This window comes from Mus pahari, chromosome 1, assembly GCF_900095145.1.
Source record: "Mus pahari chromosome 1, PAHARI_EIJ_v1.1, whole genome shotgun sequence".
Taxonomy (NCBI): Eukaryota; Metazoa; Chordata; class Mammalia; order Rodentia; family Muridae; genus Mus; species Mus pahari.
This window is the reverse complement of record NC_034590.1, coordinates 70,687,435-70,706,280: the sequence shown is the minus strand read 5'-3', so window position 1 is coordinate 70,706,280 and position 18,846 is coordinate 70,687,435. Positions and strand designations below refer to the sequence as shown.

General features: G+C 45.8%; 1 protein-coding gene across 1 annotated transcript in view; it reads right to left on the bottom strand.

Annotated features, from left to right (window-relative positions):
* Window positions 1–18,790, bottom strand: part of Xrra1 (X-ray radiation resistance associated 1) — a 63,666-nt gene extending 44,876 nt beyond the window's left edge. The window contains exons 1-6 of the mRNA XM_021213559.1: window positions 18,682–18,790; window positions 15,603–15,670; window positions 10,498–10,595; window positions 5,319–5,494; window positions 1,749–1,820; window positions 690–762 (exon numbers count right to left, since the gene is read on the bottom strand). Of these exons, the coding sequence (XP_021069218.1) occupies window positions 690–762; window positions 1,749–1,820; window positions 5,319–5,494; window positions 10,498–10,591 (415 nt within the window). The 5' untranslated portion in view covers window positions 10,592–10,595; window positions 15,603–15,670; window positions 18,682–18,790. The remainder of the gene's footprint in view (window positions 1–689; window positions 763–1,748; window positions 1,821–5,318; window positions 5,495–10,497; window positions 10,596–15,602; window positions 15,671–18,681) is intronic.
* Window positions 18,791–18,846: the final 56 nt, after the last annotated feature.

The window sequence follows — 18,846 nt, the reverse complement described above, 5'->3', positions numbered from 1 at the left end:
GTGCGTGTGTGTGTGTGTGTGTGTGTGTGTGTGGTGTGCACATGCAGGTGTCAGAGGACAGTTTTTCAGGAGATGGTCCCCTTCTTCTATCACATGAGTCTCGGGGATCAAATTCAGGTCACCAAGCTTGGCAGCAGGTGCTTGCAGCCACTCGACCATCTTGTTGGCCCTATGCATTTATCTTTTGATCCTGTCCCAGGCACTCTTTCCTAGGTTTCCTGACTCACTGGACTTGGTTGAAGTCCCTCTGGGATGCATGCCTGGTGTCTCCTGATTTCCCTGCACCAGTGCTTATATGTACCCTGCTTTTGATCTGAGTCCGAAACCATCTCTCCTACTAAACATAAGCTCTCCAAAGCAGCAATTGGGCGCCCTTCTCTCTAAAGGCCACACAGTCCTGGCACCAGCAGGGGGCACTGTAGATCTGCTGCATTAAGGCCTTCTCTCTCACTGGAGTTTGCAAGGTGGCCTGCCAGGCTGCAGGAGAGGATTATCTGTGTTTGTGGAGAGGAGTGTCAGTTGACAGGGAAACCTTGGTGAGTGACAGTTCAGCACCAGAGTTGAGATCTGTGATCTCTCCAGAGCGATCTCCTGGCCATGAGAGCCCGTCCCCAGGTGGACAGACAGACAAATCCTAACACGAGTGCTTTGCGGGCCAGGAGGACAGTCTTTAAGAAGAGAAAGCTCACCTAGAGGCAGCAGGTTTTCAGAGGCATTGATATAAATCACAGACGTAAAATGTTTGAAGTCCTTTTCCTTTGCCTGTCAGAAAGCATTCCAGAGAAACACAGGATTAGTTCCCTGCCCAGGAGCCTGCAGAAACGCCAGAGCCACTGCTAAGAGGACAGATGCCTAAAAGGGACTAAGAAACATTATTAGTGCAAGAGCAGCCACATGGGGAGGGCTGTGGGGACGTCTCTGTTTTCTTCCACCCTGAAATACTTCACAGGTATCAAAACACACACTGAGTGATACTTTGAAGATGTAGCCACTGTGACCCAGTTTTAACGACCTGAGTCTGAACTGTCTCAACTTGAAAGAAACTATTAGAAGATGTATGCCCTCTATTACCACACCCTCCACAGGTCTCCTCAAACCCCACGCCTTATCCCTGCTCTTTTATGTATATAACATACACACCAATGTTTATGCCCATCGATTATACATAGGGTTATTTAAATGTTTTAAGACTTTATACTCATACTACAATACGAATGTGTCTTTATGCTTGAGAGCATGGCTTTGAGATTTACGCGAGATGTGTATAGCTCTTTGGAGATTACCCTGTGTTGATACACATAGGTCTAATTTGTCCATTTGAATTCCTTGCTTGGGTAAATGACAAGTTATTCTCTTCTGCTGTGTACACATTTAGACTGGCTCAAAACTTCCATCGTTGTAAACAAGGTGCTACCCACCTTCCCGCACATCCTTCCTCAGCATAAGAGTTTCTGTATCCCTACCACACGGTTAGCTCATGTGATGGGAATCCACACAAGGAATTAGTCTCAACCTACACCTTCATCCCAAGAACAGATTCTTCAGGTGAATTTTTCTCATTCACAGAATACCAAATTCATAGCAAGGTTTGCGTATGAATATTTTTTCCGCCCGTGTCCGCCCATCTCTCCTCCCTCTTTCTATATGACTAACTTCTAGTTCTCGGGACTGTGGAGGTGCCATACACAAAGCAAAGCATCCAGGTCCCCTGACATCTGGCTCAGTCACGCCTTTGATGCTGGCCTCACCTTGGAGAACTTCATGCCGCTCACGTTGATAGTGCAAAGATCTGATGGCTTCCTGGCAGAGTGGTGCTTCAGCTGGAACACAGGACACAAGAGTTGGTCCCCGAGGGTCCAACAGAATGGAGTAAGTTGAGTTACTTCTGTTGAGTGTTTTCTCCCTGGGCACTCTCATAGACTTGCTATTTGTTTGCTTGCACATTCATTCATTCATTCACCAAGTATTATCTGAGCACTACTTTGTACTGACTATATTAACAAACTTTTCTTTAACCCAATCTAACCCCCTTTAATATAAATTGTGTTTCTTAATACTTATTAGTTGTGTTAAAGGGTTCAGCTCTTACTTTCAGTATTACTTTAGTTAAAGAGTTTAGCTTCCCTTTCAGTGAGGTTAAGAGATGAAAGGTGCCTTGTCTGAGGCCCTGTAGCTAGAAAATGGTGGATCTATAATTTGGATTTAATCTGTACTCATTAAGCTATGCATTTTTTTTTTTTGCCTGCCCTGTGTCACTGTATACAATGGAAAAGTTAGGATCAGATATCAGCTTCAGAATAGCTCCTAGTTCAGTGCTGCAGAATTCCTTCTCCCAGCTATGATGGCCTGCCCCATATGGTGCCCACTGTGAAGAGATTCTGCAGGCTCAGGGAAGACAGCAGGGAAGTGGCGGGAGCCTCCTATACTTCCTCAGAGTGAGCATTTGGTGGAAAGGCAAACAGCAAACACTTAGAAATACAATGATTATTTTAAAGGAGGAATTCAAGCTCAGTGGGCTGTGGAAACAAGAGGCCTCAACCTCGGTCTTAACCGGAGGAAGCATTTCTTTGAGGGTGTGGTTTTCCAGCTGAGAGCTAAGCTATAGGAGATGATCCTATGCAGTGGGCAGGGAGTGCGAAGGCCTCCCAGGCAGGAGAAGGCAAGATATTTTTAGAGAGGAAGTTCTGAGACATGCGGATCCACACTGGCTCTGAACAAGGGAGTGGATTAAGTAGGGGCTGACAGCAGTTTCATAAAGATCAGCTTGTCTGACCTACTTAGAAAGGGTAAGAAGGCAGGAGAGACCAATGTGCCAGATGTTGTTAACGACCTTTCTAGCAAGATCTTTTACCCACTGAGCTATCTCAATGTCCCTAAAGAAAAGCATTCTAATTGGTCTGAACTAGTTAAGAGTTATGTGATTAGCCCAAAAGAGGTGATAGTAACTTGGTTCAGAATTGTCGCAGAAGACATGAAAGGAAGTAGGCGTGATGACTGTTTAATACAAGTTCCAGGACTTGGTAATGTGGAAGTGTCTACAGAGGGCGTGAGGCAAGTGTAAACTATAACCCCTGGTTACTAGCTCAGTGGCTGGCTAGTTAGTGCCAGTGGAGAGGTAATATTACCCAAAATGATGCATTGGGGATGTGGGGTTAACGGCATGGGTGCAGTAGTATAATCTGAGGTGCCAGTGAACTGACAGGCAACATAGAGATCCCATTGCTCCGAAAAGCATTTGCATTGTTTTCTCTACCCAAAGCAGCAGTACAGGTAACAAACCATGCTGGTTAATATGGGAACTCACACGGGGGCGGTCATCCCCCCCCCACACACACACACACTCAACCTCTGGACATGCTAGGATGCAAAACCAGGGACATCCAAACACCTCATTACCATCTTAAAAATTAACTTTATTTTATTATATACCTGGGTGATTGCCTATGTGTATGTCTGTGCATCACATGTGTGCCTAATGTCTGTTGTGATTTGAATATGCTTGGCCCATAGGGAGTGGCACTATTAGGTATAGCCTTGTTGGAGTTGGTGTGGCCTTGTTGGAGAAGGTATGTCATTGTTGTGGTGGGCTTTGAGACCTTCCTCCTAGCTGCTTAGAAGAGTCAGTTTTCTGTTTGCCTTCAGAACAAGATGTAGAACTCTCAGCTCCTCCAGCACCATGCCCGCCTGGATGCTGCCATGCTTCCCGCCATGATGATAATGGACTGAACCTCAGAAGCAGTAAGCCAGCCCCAATTAAATGTTGTCATTTATAAGAGTTGACTTTCTCATGGTGTCTCTTTATGGCAATGGGAACTGTAACTAAGACACCTGCAGATGTTAGAAGATGGTTTCAGATCCCCCAGGAGCTGGAGTTACAGATGTTCTAAACTTTCATGTGGGTGCTGGGAGTTGAACCTGAGCACTCTGGAAGAACAGCTATTGTTCTCAACCCTGAGACATCTCTCCAGCCCTCAAGTCCCTTGTTTAAAATGGTGCAGTGTTTTGTTTGTTTGTTTTTAAAAATCCTATGTATAACCTCCTATATACTTCCAATCATCTCTGAGTTATTGATAATACCAAATGCATATAATATGTATATAGTGGAATAATGTGTAAACATTTGTTATGCCATATGGTTTAGGAACTAGGAATATAGTGGATATGCGGGGCCAGTTGTATTTGGGAATGAGGGGACAAAGAACGCCGCGGAGTGACATGGTCTGCCCCACCTCAGTACCGCTGTTTCCAACCTCTGTACTCCCAGTGAGGAGCACTCCTAACGGAGAAACAAATCCCACAGGCTCTGCAGAAAGCTTGTGCTGCTCAGGGAGGTGAGTGGACCGGGTACTTTCTCTGGCACACGAGTCTTAGGACTTGCCAGCTGAATGTGGGAACGAGCAAGGCCACCAGAGTTGTTCTCAGGGAGCAACGAGAGCCCATGCTGCCCATTAGTATATGTTTACAAAATCCATCTTTCTCTGCAAAACTCTGAAGCGCCGCATAGAACAGATGTGAATCTGCCTGGCTGGTCTCTAGCCCACCATCCCAGTTCTCTTCAGAGAGCCCGCCTCAAGCCTGGGGTCCTCCTGCTTCCAGACAAACGCGAAAACCAAAGGACAATGGCTGTGGGAAAGCAGGACCTCCCTGCTCTCGGTGGCCCCTGGAGAAGTCACCACAGAGCGGAGCACAGCATGGAGCACAGGCATCTCTCGCTCCTCCACAGTGCTGCCATGGACTCCTCAGTTTACCCTTCATTTCTGAAACACTCTTGCCTTTCCAACTGACATAAGACTTTTCACTTTGTAAAATGTCTTTTTTTCTCTCTCTCTCTTAGAGCCAGGGTCTCACTAAGTAGGTTCACAGAGATCCACTCCCCTTCCCTGCCTCCCAGAGTATAGAAATTAAGGGTATGTGCCACCCTGTGTGGCCATTTTACATAATATAAAGGTACAGGTTTTTGAGTTGGTAGATCAGGGTTTTAATCCCAGTCTGGCCATTCACTGGCTGTATGTGGGGCCTCTTTTCCATGTCTTCCAGTGGCAGCAATACAGTAAGGATGGCAATCCTGGGCCTGTCTCGGGCGCGGGGTGTGTGTAAAGGCTTCACATGTTAAACGACATCTCCAGGGTGATTTCATCATGCCACCATCACTAACATAGCTTGAAGTCAGGGGAGAGCAGTGGTACCTGGGCAAGACCAGTCCTTGCCCCTGGTCAGACAACTAGAGGGATCCTCATCCCTCCCCTCCCCTCCCCTCCCCTCCCCTCCCCTCCCCTTAGATAATGCTGTCAGCCACTCAGGAGTACATTTTCTCTCACCAGAAAAGACCGGTCCAAGATGTGTCCAAGAATGTCTGCCTGGCTATCCCTCCGAGATATTTTCTTCAACCCAGTGTCGAATGAAACCCTCTTCTGGTTTTCCTGACCTTCAGTGGATGCCTTAGCTACACCTTTCTTCATGCTGCCTTTCCGAGCCACTATCCAGTGTCCCCGGCCTGTGGGGAAGATTGGGACAGTGAGTGAGGCCAAATGCCTCTGAAGACAGGGTACGAATACAGAATATTTGTCTCTAATGCCTAATTTATCTCTAATTTACCTCCTGAGTACCGACACTACCAAGCACTCACTACTGCTGAAGTGCCTGTGCACGTGTCCCATTCGAGAGCCTCTAAGCTCAGTGCGGGGTATGCTGTGGATGAACTGGCTTAGGATGAAAGGGAGGGATGGCTGCACAACTCCTTCCTCATCTCCAAATGTGTGTCTCCCAGGGCTACTGTTCAGTTAAGAGACAGGATCAGATTCTTCCTGTTATGTGATGTCCTCCCTGATCCCTGTCAGCACGAAGGATTAATCTCTCAGTGCTAGGCTCTGTGACCTCAATTTTATACATCAGCAAAAAGAATAATACGACGCCCAGGGATCTAACTCTGTTGGACAAGTGTTTGCCCAGTGTACACGGAAACCTCAGTTCACACCCCCACCCCCGCACTACATACAACTTGTTATAGTGGAGCAAACCTGCAATCTCAATACTCAGAAAGTGGAACTAGGAGGACCCGAGGTTACCCTTGGCTACACAGCAAGTTTGAGGCCAGCCTGGGTTACATGGAACCCTATCTTAAAAATTAAAAAAAAAAAAAAAAAAGAATATGACATTCATAGTAAGTCCATTTAAATATCATGACGTTCTATAAGCTGTTATCTTCCACATTAGCAATTAATCTACCCTTGGCATTAACTGTAATCTTTACATTATTTATTTACTCATTTGTTGTCCACGTTCCCCTCCCTCTGGGATAGACACTCTTTAACAGCAGGGGCCTTGTCTGACTAACTCGTCTTCGAGTCCACATGACCTGCACAGAGCTCACCACTGTGACCGCTGCTAAACGAATGAATGACGTAGTGAACCCACATCATCGCCTGCCTAGATGTTTGAGGACATCTACTTTGTGCTGAGAACTGGGGTCATGGCAATGAACACGACAGAAGCCCTGACCCCTAACAGTTCAATCATACCTGAGGTAGTGTGGAAGCCCAGAGAACCTACCAGCATGAGACAGCTCTACTAGGCTGAAGGAATTCCAGCGTAGTAGATGGATTCGGATTGAAACTAAGGCAGTCTAGGCAGAGGGAAGAACAACCCAGATGTATGAAGGCCAGGATGACACGCCAGAATAGCTGTGGGACCCAGGATGGGGCCACGGGCTCTGGCAGGCAGCAGCTCCTAGCCCTGCCTCCGGGGCTTGGCTCCACACTCAACCACTGTTGCTGTGGTCTCCTGCCTGCCCTGGTCTCATGTGAGGCATTTCCCATCCTGCTCTGGGCTAGGCAATCTGATACCGCACCAGCAAAGGCTGCCCCGCCCCGCCGTGGGTGGGTGTTGAGACTCCCTGACACTCCGCATATCCCTGACTCCTCCGCCGTGGGCGGGGTTGAGACTCCCTGACACTCCGCATATCCCTGACTCCTAAGGAAAGTCTGAGTTGGTGTGAAAATGCAAAGCGGCCAAGAGGAAAGGCCCAGATGTGCCAGGAGATCAGTGAGAAAAAGTTAGAAAGGCCAGGGGAGGCAGCCACACAGGAAGTGCTGGGGCCAGATGAAGCACGAGAGCGGTATAGCTTTCAGCAGAGAGGAGGACTGAGGGAAGATTGTTTTGTTTTGTTTTCCTTTACAATTTTTCATTTTGAGATAATTTTACACTTTCAGAAAAGTTGCAAAAACAGTCAGATTGCCACATAGCCTTCACCCAGGTCCCTTGATGTTCTGTTCTTGCCTTTATAACGGCCATGAAGTTACTGAACCCAAGCAATTAGCACTGATGCAGCATCAGCGACTGATGACAGCCCTACTTAGAAATCTGCCAGTTTCCTGACTAACGTCCTCCCTTTGCCCTGCTTCAAGACTATGGTGGGGGAGGGGATGCATGGGGTATACATATTTAATCCCAGCACTCTAGAGTCAGGTGAATCCCTGTGAGTTCAAGGTCAGCTTGTCTACATAAGTTCTAGAACAGTCAGGGCTAACTAAAGGTACTCAATTAAAAAAAAAAAAAAAAAAAAGACATTGGGCTGCCTGTAGCTCAGTGGTACAACTTACCCAAATTATGAAAAGCACGGGGTTTCATTCTTACCATCAGGAAACGAAATACACAAACAAATATCTACTTCAGATTAGCTCTCCGCAGGGGTCACCTAAGCCTCTACAATCACATAAGTCAATTCCTATTCTATCTACCCACTTGTTCTATCCATCCATCCATCCATCCATCCATCCATCCATCCATCTATCTATCCTTCTCTATCATTTATCTATCATTTAACTATCCATTCATCCATCTTCTACTAGCCTTACTTCTTTAAAGAATCCTGACTGACATATTACCCAAAAGTGAGTTTTACCTGTAAAAAATATTACTGTGATATTTGAATAGTGATTTTATATTTCCCTCATGCCTTCTGTATTCATTAATGAGAGTTTTACCACAAGAAAAAGATGTTTCTTCTCTCCCACTTATTTATTGACTTAAATGTTTATTTATATCATTATGGGCTCATGAATATTTATCCTACCATTATTTATTTCCCTATCTAGGCTATTTATTTCCCAGATTTTGCTCTGTTGTCTGACTCGCATGTCCTTTCAACCTGCCCTCAATGCTTTTGTGAGCACTTCTTTACTTTCTGGTACCACAAGATGTTTAAAGCCCAACCTGAATTCTTTTCTCCTTGCCTCAGACCTGTGAAGATCTATTTTTCTTGGGAGCTCTTATTCCTTTCATTGGAGAATTATATTTAGAAACCAAGATTCGGGCAGTGAGTATATTCTTCACCAAGTCCACACCTCCTTGCTCTTAGTCAGTATGCATACCAACACATGCAGATAAACACCTCCCTACCCTGTCTCTGTCTCTTTCTTCTGTGTGTAGAGAGAGTTTGAGGGAGGGAGGAAGAGAAAAAAAGCACGAACCCACACTGATTGTTTCCTCACAGGATTCAAACAAGTAGGTGGCCAGGAGCAATGCCTAAGTGGAGAAGCAGGGAGAACAGGGCTGGGATGTAGCTCAGTGGTAGAACCCTGGTCTGCCACATGTGAGGTCCTATGGTTGATCCCTAGTTGCTATCCCTCTCAACAACTTTGAGAATAGGCAGAGAAGAGTCCGTCGACACCCTACATATTCAATGGTCCCCCTTTCCAAAGTTTTTCTCTGTTTTCAGTTGCTAGTACTCAACTGTGGCCTAAAATTATTAAGTGGGAAATTCCAGAAATAAAGAAGAATTTAAAACAACTTTGTAGAGATAATCTCTTGTGCACTGTGTAAAAGCATTCACTGTTAATAAAGGGCTGATTGGCCAATGAGCTGAGGCAGGATTAGAAGGTGGGACATCCAGCAAAAACAAAGAAATTCTGTGATTGAATGAGGTGCAGGAAGATTGTCCCTATAACATCTAAAATAAATTCAAGACTACCCAAAAAGACTAGCAGGCCAAGTACAGAGCCAGATAAGAAAAAGCTGGCTCACTAAGCAAGTATAGAAACATAGTTTTAACAGTCAAGAACAAGATTAACAATTACCCTGTCCCGCCTCACACTAAAAACCACAAGGACAGCCAAAATGAGAGTCACCCTATACAAACCAACCAACATCTAAAAAGGTTATTGGCTACACCAATTAAAATAAGCCAAACTACCCTGGTGCCTATATCCGGCCCTTACAAAGGTATAAAAAGTGTGTTCTTTCTTTGTTCTGGGTCTCTCCTCTGGCCTTCGTGCTGAGAGGGGGTTCCCCAACATGTTGGATAAATAAAATCCTCATGCGTTTTGCAATGATGGCGGTCTCTGTGGTCTTTGTGAGTGAGTCCTTTGACAAGCTACAACCCCCCCCCACCCCCAACTCTAAGGAAGTCAGACACATGATCCTGAAGGAGAGGTAACTAGTCATGTGGCATGGCTAAGACTAGTTTAAATGTGATAAATGAGTTATGAGATAGTGGAAAGGAGCCCAAGCCTGTGGCCTGAGCATTTATTCATATATATTAAGTCTCAGAGTCATTATTTTGGGGAACTTATGTGCAGGTGGGAAATCCCAAAGTTACATAACTTATTGATTATAGAATACTGATATAATTATTCTATCTACTATCAGCTAACTAGAACAGTTTTAGCTCTGTAAGTTAATCTCATACTATTCTTAGTTTATGAATTAAACCTTATCATATCTATATGTATGGAATTATGCAGTATATATATGTATATACACATATATGGTTTATATGCATATATAGTTTACATCACTCATGTTTTAGGCATTGACTAGTCCATCTCTCTATTGAAGATAAGAAGATACTTAACAGTAGAGTGGGTAGGTAACAAGTCACAAAACCAGGGGTAAAGAAGGTGGGCCTACTCTTGACCTACTCATCCGAAGCAGCAGAGCTACCTGACTTCTAGACAGTGTCCCACCTCTAAGGCTGTGCTCACTCTAAATGTCCCTGCCTGGGGTAGGGGGAGTTTGACGAGATGGATATTTGAAAAACTACAGGTGCATTAGCAACTTCATTCAGGAGTGGAACAGAGCATGATTGCTCAGCTAATAAGAGAAACAGGAAGAAAGGTGCACAGCAGACTCAGAGGTCATAGGATGGTCTCTGAAAAACGTAAGAGACGGGTAGGGCTTCAGAAGGTTCTGGCTAACTAGAACACTGTGGACAAAGCCAAAAGCTTTGTGAGAAGAGCATCCTGGGAAAGAAGCGCAAATAGAGGAGAGGGGTTATGACAGAGAGTAAGGGTGGGTTAGGCTGCCTCTACAGTGTCAGCAATGAGAGGCCACTGAGCAGAAGCCACTGTGATTAAACACACACTACAGAAGGCCGACTGAGGTTACTACAAAAAGAGGGATGGGAGGGGTGGCCTGAGTGGCAAGGAGAGATTGAACAAAAATGGCGCCAGGCAGGAAGCTGGGCGTAGAGAAGAGGCAGCAACAGAGAAGTCACCTCACCTTCTTCCGGCAACCGAAGGAGACTTTTGGCTGGAAAGCAGTTGTTGAGGCAAGGCTTGCCATTGTCCATTTTGTACATTCCCGAAGACACCATCTCCCTGAAGGACACAGGGCAGTGGGGAGTCAGAAGAGTAAAAAGGTCAGGGGACCCCTGCACCCAGTGCCTAACATTCACGAGCCTAACAAGATCACTGTGTCCTGAGCATCCTACATCTAAGGACCAAGAGACTCTGCTTCAGAAACTGGGCTGCTGAGAACAGATCAGGGAGGTGGGGCCTGGGCTTTCCCATTCAAACCAGTCCTAATTCAGTAGAATACTAGATTAGGCTCGGACAGACCTGGTTTGAATCCTTGCCTTGCTGTGTGACATGCAAGTTCCTCTCTTCCACTGAGTCTCGACATCCTCATCTGTAAAGTGGGGGTGTGGCAATCCTACCTTCACAGAGGAGTGAGCAGATCACATGTGAAGGGCCGTTGTCTTTGTTTTAACACAGTTCAGAGAAATGGGGCTCACTTTTTAGGAAAAGTGATGCACAAATCAAGTTTAGACTGGATAAATCTGGTTTGAGGGGTAAACTGAATTTACTGATGGAGAGAAGAATAAACGGTCCAGAAAGGAAAAGCCACAGAACTGAGGGCATTCCAGTGCTCAAGAAGAAGCTGTGAGTCTCAGGAAGGGGAAGGGTGTGCATCGAAGACTCTTTGCCAGCAAGGCAGAACAGGAAAGACAGTGCCTGCCCCTGAAGGGCCCTTGCTATGAGGGGTGGGGCTCGGGGGGTTGGTTGTGGTTTCAAGCTGTAGGTGACTGGAAGATAAAGTCAACTTCTGAGCTTTGCACAAGAGTTGTGCTTGAGAAAGGAGGCCTGACAAAATGGGTGCCAATGAATGAGATTGGCAATGGGTTCTGCAAGTAGGGAAGAGTGCTGTACCAAGCCAGTGTGAGGTATGAGGGCCCATGTAACACAGGAGCTAAACCAGGATAAAGAGAAAACACCCCGGAGAGGAGGAGCTGGGAAGCCAGGTAAGGTTAACCGCTAATACAGGCCATGAGGAAATAACAGTCAGCTTCCAGGGAAGGGGAGAACTAAATATGGAGGAGGAGTGGGGAGAGGGAGGGAGGCGGAGTAATACAAGCAAGGTAACCACAAGCAAGGTTTCCAAAGACCTGTCCTGGGAAAGGGAAGGCAGAGGCAAGCAGGAAGGCACTGTGAAGAGGAAGCAGGCGACATGGGGTGCGGCAGGGGGTGTGGGGTGTGGGGTGTGGGGAATGTCCGGGGATGCACTCCCTGCTTCACAAAGGGAGCAAAGGCAACCAGTGCTGTAGAGCTAGTCCCAGCCTTGGAGGGCAGTCACTACATGCAGAGCACAGGTCAAATGCTGGTAAGATACTTACTGGGTGGCCTTGGACACTTAAATTAGCTAACACTGCACCACACTGCCTCAGTTTCTCCCTTTATAACATGCAGAGACTAAGTGGACATCTTCCGTGGAACTGTTGTGATGATCTAGTGAGAGATGCTTGCGAGTGGGTTTGGGAGAGCAACCAGCCCCTGACTGGCACACAGTGAGAGCCTTCTGTGATGACCATTCGAGAAAGGCTCGCCTATATACCTGTCACCAAGAGGAGGAGCAGATCTGAGGAGGAGAGAATGAGGAAGATGGGTGGCCTTAACCCCATCGGGAGGCAATGGGGGGAGGGGCGGGGGCGGGGACAGTGACAGTAGGGAAGACATTCTGCATATCCTGACTGGCCCATTTCCCTACCACCTAAGGAATAAAAATAATACAAAGGAAATAACCTTTTACTTCCTGTTGGTTATACATGTATGTACATATATGTACACAGAAAGAAACATGTGTACGCGCATGTATACAGACAGAAATTGGGAAGAGACATGGTTCTGCCTCCAGGGCTTGACTTGGGCTTTTATTTTTAGAAATCAAATTGTTACTGTCTTCAGAATAATTCCTCAGAGGAGCTGCTACCTCTAATCACAGTTGAATGTGTCACTTGTCACTCAGGGAACAGGCAGTTAAAGAGCTTGCCGAGTTCAGGAACAATGACGAAGAGCTGAGGGCAGTAGAGGTTGTCGGGCACGTGCAAGAGCTTGAGCTTAATCCTACCACCACCATCACCACAACAACAACAGAACAACAACAACAACAACAGTAAATAACAACAAAACCCAAACCAACCAACCAACCAAACACAAAAACTCAAACCAAACCAAACCAAAACCCTGGGATTTATCATCTGTATGGATTTATTAGTCCTTGTTTGTCTGGTGTCAGACCTTGCAAAAACTTACATAAGTAGCTAAGTGTGACAAATACAGGCCTTTGCAGGAGTTGGGTAAGCTGTGGGAGAGAGTAAAGAAAGCTGGATGCCAGCACAGGAGGGAAGCAGAGGGTGTGTGTGTGTGTGTGTGTGTGTGTGTGTGTGTGTGTGTGTGTCTGTGCGCGCGCGCGTGTGCGTGTGCGCAGGAGCAGCTCCTATTCAGCCCTCCCTAGTTGCTGCCAAGCAGAAATCTGAATCAAAATTGCCACATTCCCCCTCCCCCAACCCCTCCTTTTTTCCCAAGTCTGGTTGTTTCTTTGGGGGGGGGGGTATGGAACCCGATTATTTAAGCATGAGCAACTCATTTATCATTTTGAAACAATTTGCAGGCCAAACCAAACATATCTGAGAAGATAGTCAATTCTGAGGCTCCTGTTGGTTTTCTGTGATGAAAATCCTTTGACTTTCACAGGTCAAAGTAAGAAATTCTATTCAAAAACAAGCAAGCAAGCAAGCAAGCAAGCAAACAAACAAAAACCACCAACTACTATTACTTAGCTTTGCAAATCCAACAACAAGCATTGCTGTTGCCTGGAAATGCACAGCAGGGAACTGCCCAGTGTGGCCTGACCCTGTCCTGGGGCCGGGGCCTTTCTCTTTATCCTCTGTGGCAAAATTTCCACTCACATTGCTCTAGCAGTCTACCCTTCTCCACTGCTTTCGTTCATCCTCAGACTGTACCCCACCTAGACTGCCACCATACTCTTCTGACTGGATTCTCACGGGAAAGCCATGGGCCCTAGTCATTTTTGTTTGTTTAGCTAAACAAACATTTTGCTTTTGCTTTGCTGGAGATAGAACCCAGGGCCTCCGACACACTGGGCAGGTGCTGCCACTGAACCCAAGGCTCACCATCTTACTCTTGAAACCTGTTCTCCGAGGTCCTTGGCATCTCTGCCCTACCCTGGCAGCCTAGCCATGCCTGTCCATTTAGCCTGGAAGGTATGTGGTGAGCAGTGGTCCCAGCTTTGTCCCTGTGCTTAGTGTTGTTTCCGCAAAGCATAGCCCTTTTCACTCTGTCCACCTTGGTTGATCTCATCCATTAAAATTCAGTTGTGGGGCCTGTCTTTCAGAGATTTAAGTCTCTTAAATTGTGAAACTTAGAGATTTTTCCTTGACAGACTTTAGTTATCAAAAAAAAAAACAAAAACAAAAACAAAAACAAAACAAAACAAAACAAAAAACCAAACCCTGCTTTGGGGCAGCTTCAGGTAATGTGAGGCTCTCCGAGGCGCCCTGGCTGAGGGAAGGGAGTTAAGTGAGGACTGTGAGACTTCAGTCTCAGAGTATATAGGAAGAACCCATAAATGATAGGGGCAGTGAGGAAGCAGGGAACGAGGTGTCTTGGGAAAAGGTTTCCTTGGAGTGACAAACCTGAGGTGAGGAAGAAGGAAGTGGGCAGTTCCTGAACAAGGAACTCAAGTTTGGCTCCAGTTTCTGCTACAAAGCAGTGGTGAAGATGACCTGAAGCCGTGGATAAGGTCCGTGGAGGAAAACCATCTTTCCCGACCCCAGCACATGCTGCCCCTCTCAGAGCCTTTACTGATCTCTCTATGGGGGAGCGACTGTGCTTTTGCTAGACTCTGACCTAATTCATTCACTTTGTAAGTTTCTCCTTTATGACTCAAGCACTTCCGACCTCACAAGATAACCAGCAACCATGCAAAGCTCCCCCAGGGGACTGGGAACCTCTGGGTTTGAACATGTCAGTCTATTGCCTCTCATCTCTCCGTGGGATCTAGCGCATCAGAAGCACCTAAGAAACATGAGAGTCTGAGGAAGGACACCATGGTACTCCTGGGACCAAAGGATGCAGGTAAATCCCATCTCTCTAATTTCCCTCAAGGGAAAGAACAGTGTTATGTAGATAATTGTTTGTTTATCCTAACACAATATCCAGCACATAACAGATTCCTATGGAATCTGTTGTTGGATGAGGCAGTAAAGGCTGGGCTCTCTGGTTTAGTGAGGAACCTGTGTGCATTCCGATCCCTGAGCTCCTCCAGCTAAAGGGCTGGAAGCTTTTCTCATGTGGTCCTCTGACTCCATGTACCTCTAGAATCATACATGTTACTTTATTAATATTTTATTCCCCTCACCAACTTCCCACCTATTTCAGGGCCTAAGATTACCTCATCTATATCAACCCGCTTCCTGATTAGTTTGTTTTTGTCAACAGACCCTACCGAGGATTAGTGCCAGCTAGGAGGTATGAACATCAACTGAGAAAATGCCTCTATGAGACTGGCCTATGTGTGCCACATTGTTTTTGATTAATGACTGATGTGGGGAGGGCCCAGGTCTCAGGCGGAAGGCATCCTGGGTTGTGGGAGAAAGCAAGCTAAGTAAGCAGGCGTTCCTCTGTGGTCTCTGCTTCAGTTCCTGCCCTGTTTAGTTCCTGCCATGACTTCCCTGGTTGACAACTGTGATCAGGATCTGTAAAACACGTGAACCCCCCTTCTCCCTAAGTTGCCGGGTTTTGCCAGTGTTTTTATCACAGCAATAGAGAGCCAGACTAGAACACCCTGACTCCTAACGCAGAGCCCAGAATTCTCTTAAAAAAAAAAAAAAAAAAAAAAAAGCAGGTGACCAGGTACAAATCCTTTGTTTTTCAAGATACCTCTCTGGAGATCAACCAATCTATCAGCTAGCCAGGGAGTACCTGGGTAAATCACTGTCAGGAAAATGCTAGCGATGGCAGCCCCTAGGAAGGCTCTAGCCATTCACCAGGGTACTAGGGGCTAGTACACATCTATTTGGTACTCACTTGATCTTTGACCTCGGGAATGATTCTTTGCCCTCCTTCTGCTTTTGTTTCTTTACCTGTCTCTTTACCTGTAAAAGAGATCATGTAATTCTTTTTAGCCCTGTGGTAAGCACTCTTGAACCTTAGCAACTGTATCCTACATTTTGGATCAGATGGAGCCTTATGCTCCAAACTGTGTCTTGTATGAAGGGTCAGGGCATGTGTAGTGGGGATAAGAGAATGAAAGCAATTCCAAGAAAAAGATGGGAGAGCTATGAAGAGACAGGGAGCAGGGAGTGTAGGCAGTATGCTCAAGCCCTGGTCTCGATCCTGAATATCACACCTGTGTATACCCAAAAGATACAGAAACAGACAGGGCATAAGTTTACAAGGCTACACTGCTGCACAGTAGAGTACAGCTGCACTGTTTAAGCAGGTACAAAAAGGGTCAATGGTAAAGGAAGGGGCCATCTAGAATGTCATTTCAGTAAAATACATCTCTGCAGAGCCGAAGCAGAAAAGACAAAGTTGAAAGGGAAGACCCAGTCTGGGAAAAATAAATGCTATACATTTAGCACAAAGGATAAATCCATCTCAGGTATTACCCAGGACATAAATAATTACAGAAATCCCAACTCAGCATGAGGAATAACAGGTGGGAAGGTATGGGCACACAACTCAAGGGCCCAGAAGGGGACATAGCTCCCAGTTACATTTTTCTAGAATGGAGCCCCAGCCGAAGCATGAACTTATCTTTATGGTAGAAAATGAAAGTCTGAGGTCCGGATTTAAGGGTTAACTTCAGCTACCTCTGGACTCTACCTCTAACTTGAAAGCTAACGTCAAGCTGACTTTGGTACCTCCTAGCTCCAACACACAGCATCTTTTGTCTATTTGTCTCTTTCCTACAACTCTGTGCCTGCATCACCCCCACATCAGACTCCCACAGGCACTGATGCTCCTGACTTGCAACCATCTGCACACTCCCTTCCTTTGCCTTTATCTTGATTCAGGCAGTTTCTTTTCCTGTCCCTCCCTGTTCCCAGATTGACCCTCTGCTACTATCTCAGGCCCACTTCATTTCTTGATAGCTTCTTCATTTTTTTAAATTTTATGTGTTCTGCCTACATGTGTGCATGTGCACCCAATGCCCATAGAAGATAACAGAGGGCACTGGGTCCCTTGGAATTGGAATTATAGATAGTTGTGAGCTTTCACATGGATGCTAGGAACTGAACTGGAATCCTGCGCAGAAATACCAAGTGCTCCTTCTTAACTGCTGAGCCATCTCTCTAGCCTTCAGGCCTATTTCTTAATGGAGGTACTCTATTACAAGGTATCAGAATGACCTGCTTTTCTGACTGTTCTCCACTAAACCCACCTCAGGCTGAGGCCTTCCAAGGGCAAGCCTAGGTTCTAGTAACATGGCCTACAGAAGGATGACACTTGATAAATGCTACCTCAACTAATCAGAAGCATAAACAAAATGCTGCAGGCATACTTTGTTTTGTCTGCAAGGAAGGCCGAAGCAAGGACCGAGGGAGGTTTCACAGAGCCGGTACCAGTACAGCTGGGTGCTAAGAAACAGAGAAGTGACAAGAGGGATGAGTGGTAACAACCAAAAGTTATGAGACACTCAACTGTGAAAGGACAATAGAAACCCTATGTGTCCCCATTTAAGGATACCCCCATTTGTCTCCATTTTGAGGACCAGGTCTTATTTCAAAAAAGCCGTAAGACACCAGCTTCAGGAATAGACCATAAGTCCCAGAAACTAGGTCATAAGGCACCAGCTCTAGGAACAAACCATAAAATGCAGGACAAGATCACAAAACCTTTTCCCAAAGAACAAGCTGGAGATAACCACAAAAATGGGGAAATATCTTATCACAGAATGGGCCATTTGCGCTGGACAGCCCTATTTCATCACATGATTGAATGCTTATGACATGGGAATGTAGACTTCTGATCACCTATGACCCCCCTCCCCCAGCACCTACCAATGAAGTTTTAGATGACTTAATCCTTCTAGAGAGTTCCTCCGGTTCCCTATAAGAAGGCCTGCATGCGTTTATCTGGGGTCACCATTTCAAAGAATGGTTGACCCCCACATGCTGGTGTTACTGCAGAATAAATGCTCTTTATTTTTGCATACTATCTGAGTCTGGGGTCTTTCTTCAGTGATTTTTGGACCCTTACAACTGGAGTGGCCAGGAATTGCTTAATAGAGGATGAAATCTAATCTGCTATTCTTTAGTGATCATGTGAACATAGCCTTGCCAAGAACATTTTGTCTCTTTCATTCGGAGGTATATTCTTAGTGTGTAGAACAGGACTGAGTACATGCCAAGCAATTCAGAGGCTGGGCATGGTAGTATACACCTTTGGTTCCGGCACTAAGGAGGCAGAGGTAGGTGGATCTCTGGGAGTTTGAAGTCAATCTCTCTACACAGTGAGTTTCAGGACAGCTAGACCTTACGGTGAGACCCTGTCTCAGAAAAACAAAACAAAATGTCTAGCGAATTCAGTATTTGGCTGATCATCTGTACTCATATGGAAAATATGTAGGTATAATAACTAAATAATGCAATGTAATATGGCATAAAGTGATATTACTATGAGATACCCCAGGCCTCTAGATTAGTAACCAGATCTATTTTCCTTACATGTCTTAGTTTCAGTGTCAAGTTTTATTGGTGCTCAATATTTTTTTTCTCTCAATATTTATAAAAATCACATTGTCAAACTGGAAACAGGCTTTTAAGTTAAAAAAAAAAAAACTAAAAGTTGGTTTTAAGTGTGTTCTGACCCATGCTCTCTGACTTCTGATAAATTCCTTTTCTTGTCTATACAGCATTATCCTGAGACTGACACCGAATGGGTGGATGTAAGTGCACACAGTAGGTACTCAATACATGATAGTTCTACAGGAAACATTACTAACAGCTAGATTATAGTCACTTCGGAGAGAATAATCGAGCTAATATTCTACCTTCAGGGATAGAAAGGGATGAAGAGCAGGCTCTACCTCCCTTCTTAGGACACACATCTGGGGCTGGAAAGACTCATAACTCAAGCAAACTTAAGTTTCCAGCCACACCTGCCTTCGGCGTCGTTTCCGCCTCCGAAGAGCCCGCGGAGGCGATGTCCCTGTCAGGCGGAGTGCACGCCTGCAAGCCTCACGGGAATCTCGGAGTCGCTCCACGGTGGCGCTTGCCACAGCCTTCCCCACCCACTCCTTAGTAACCGCGACGATGTGGCTAGC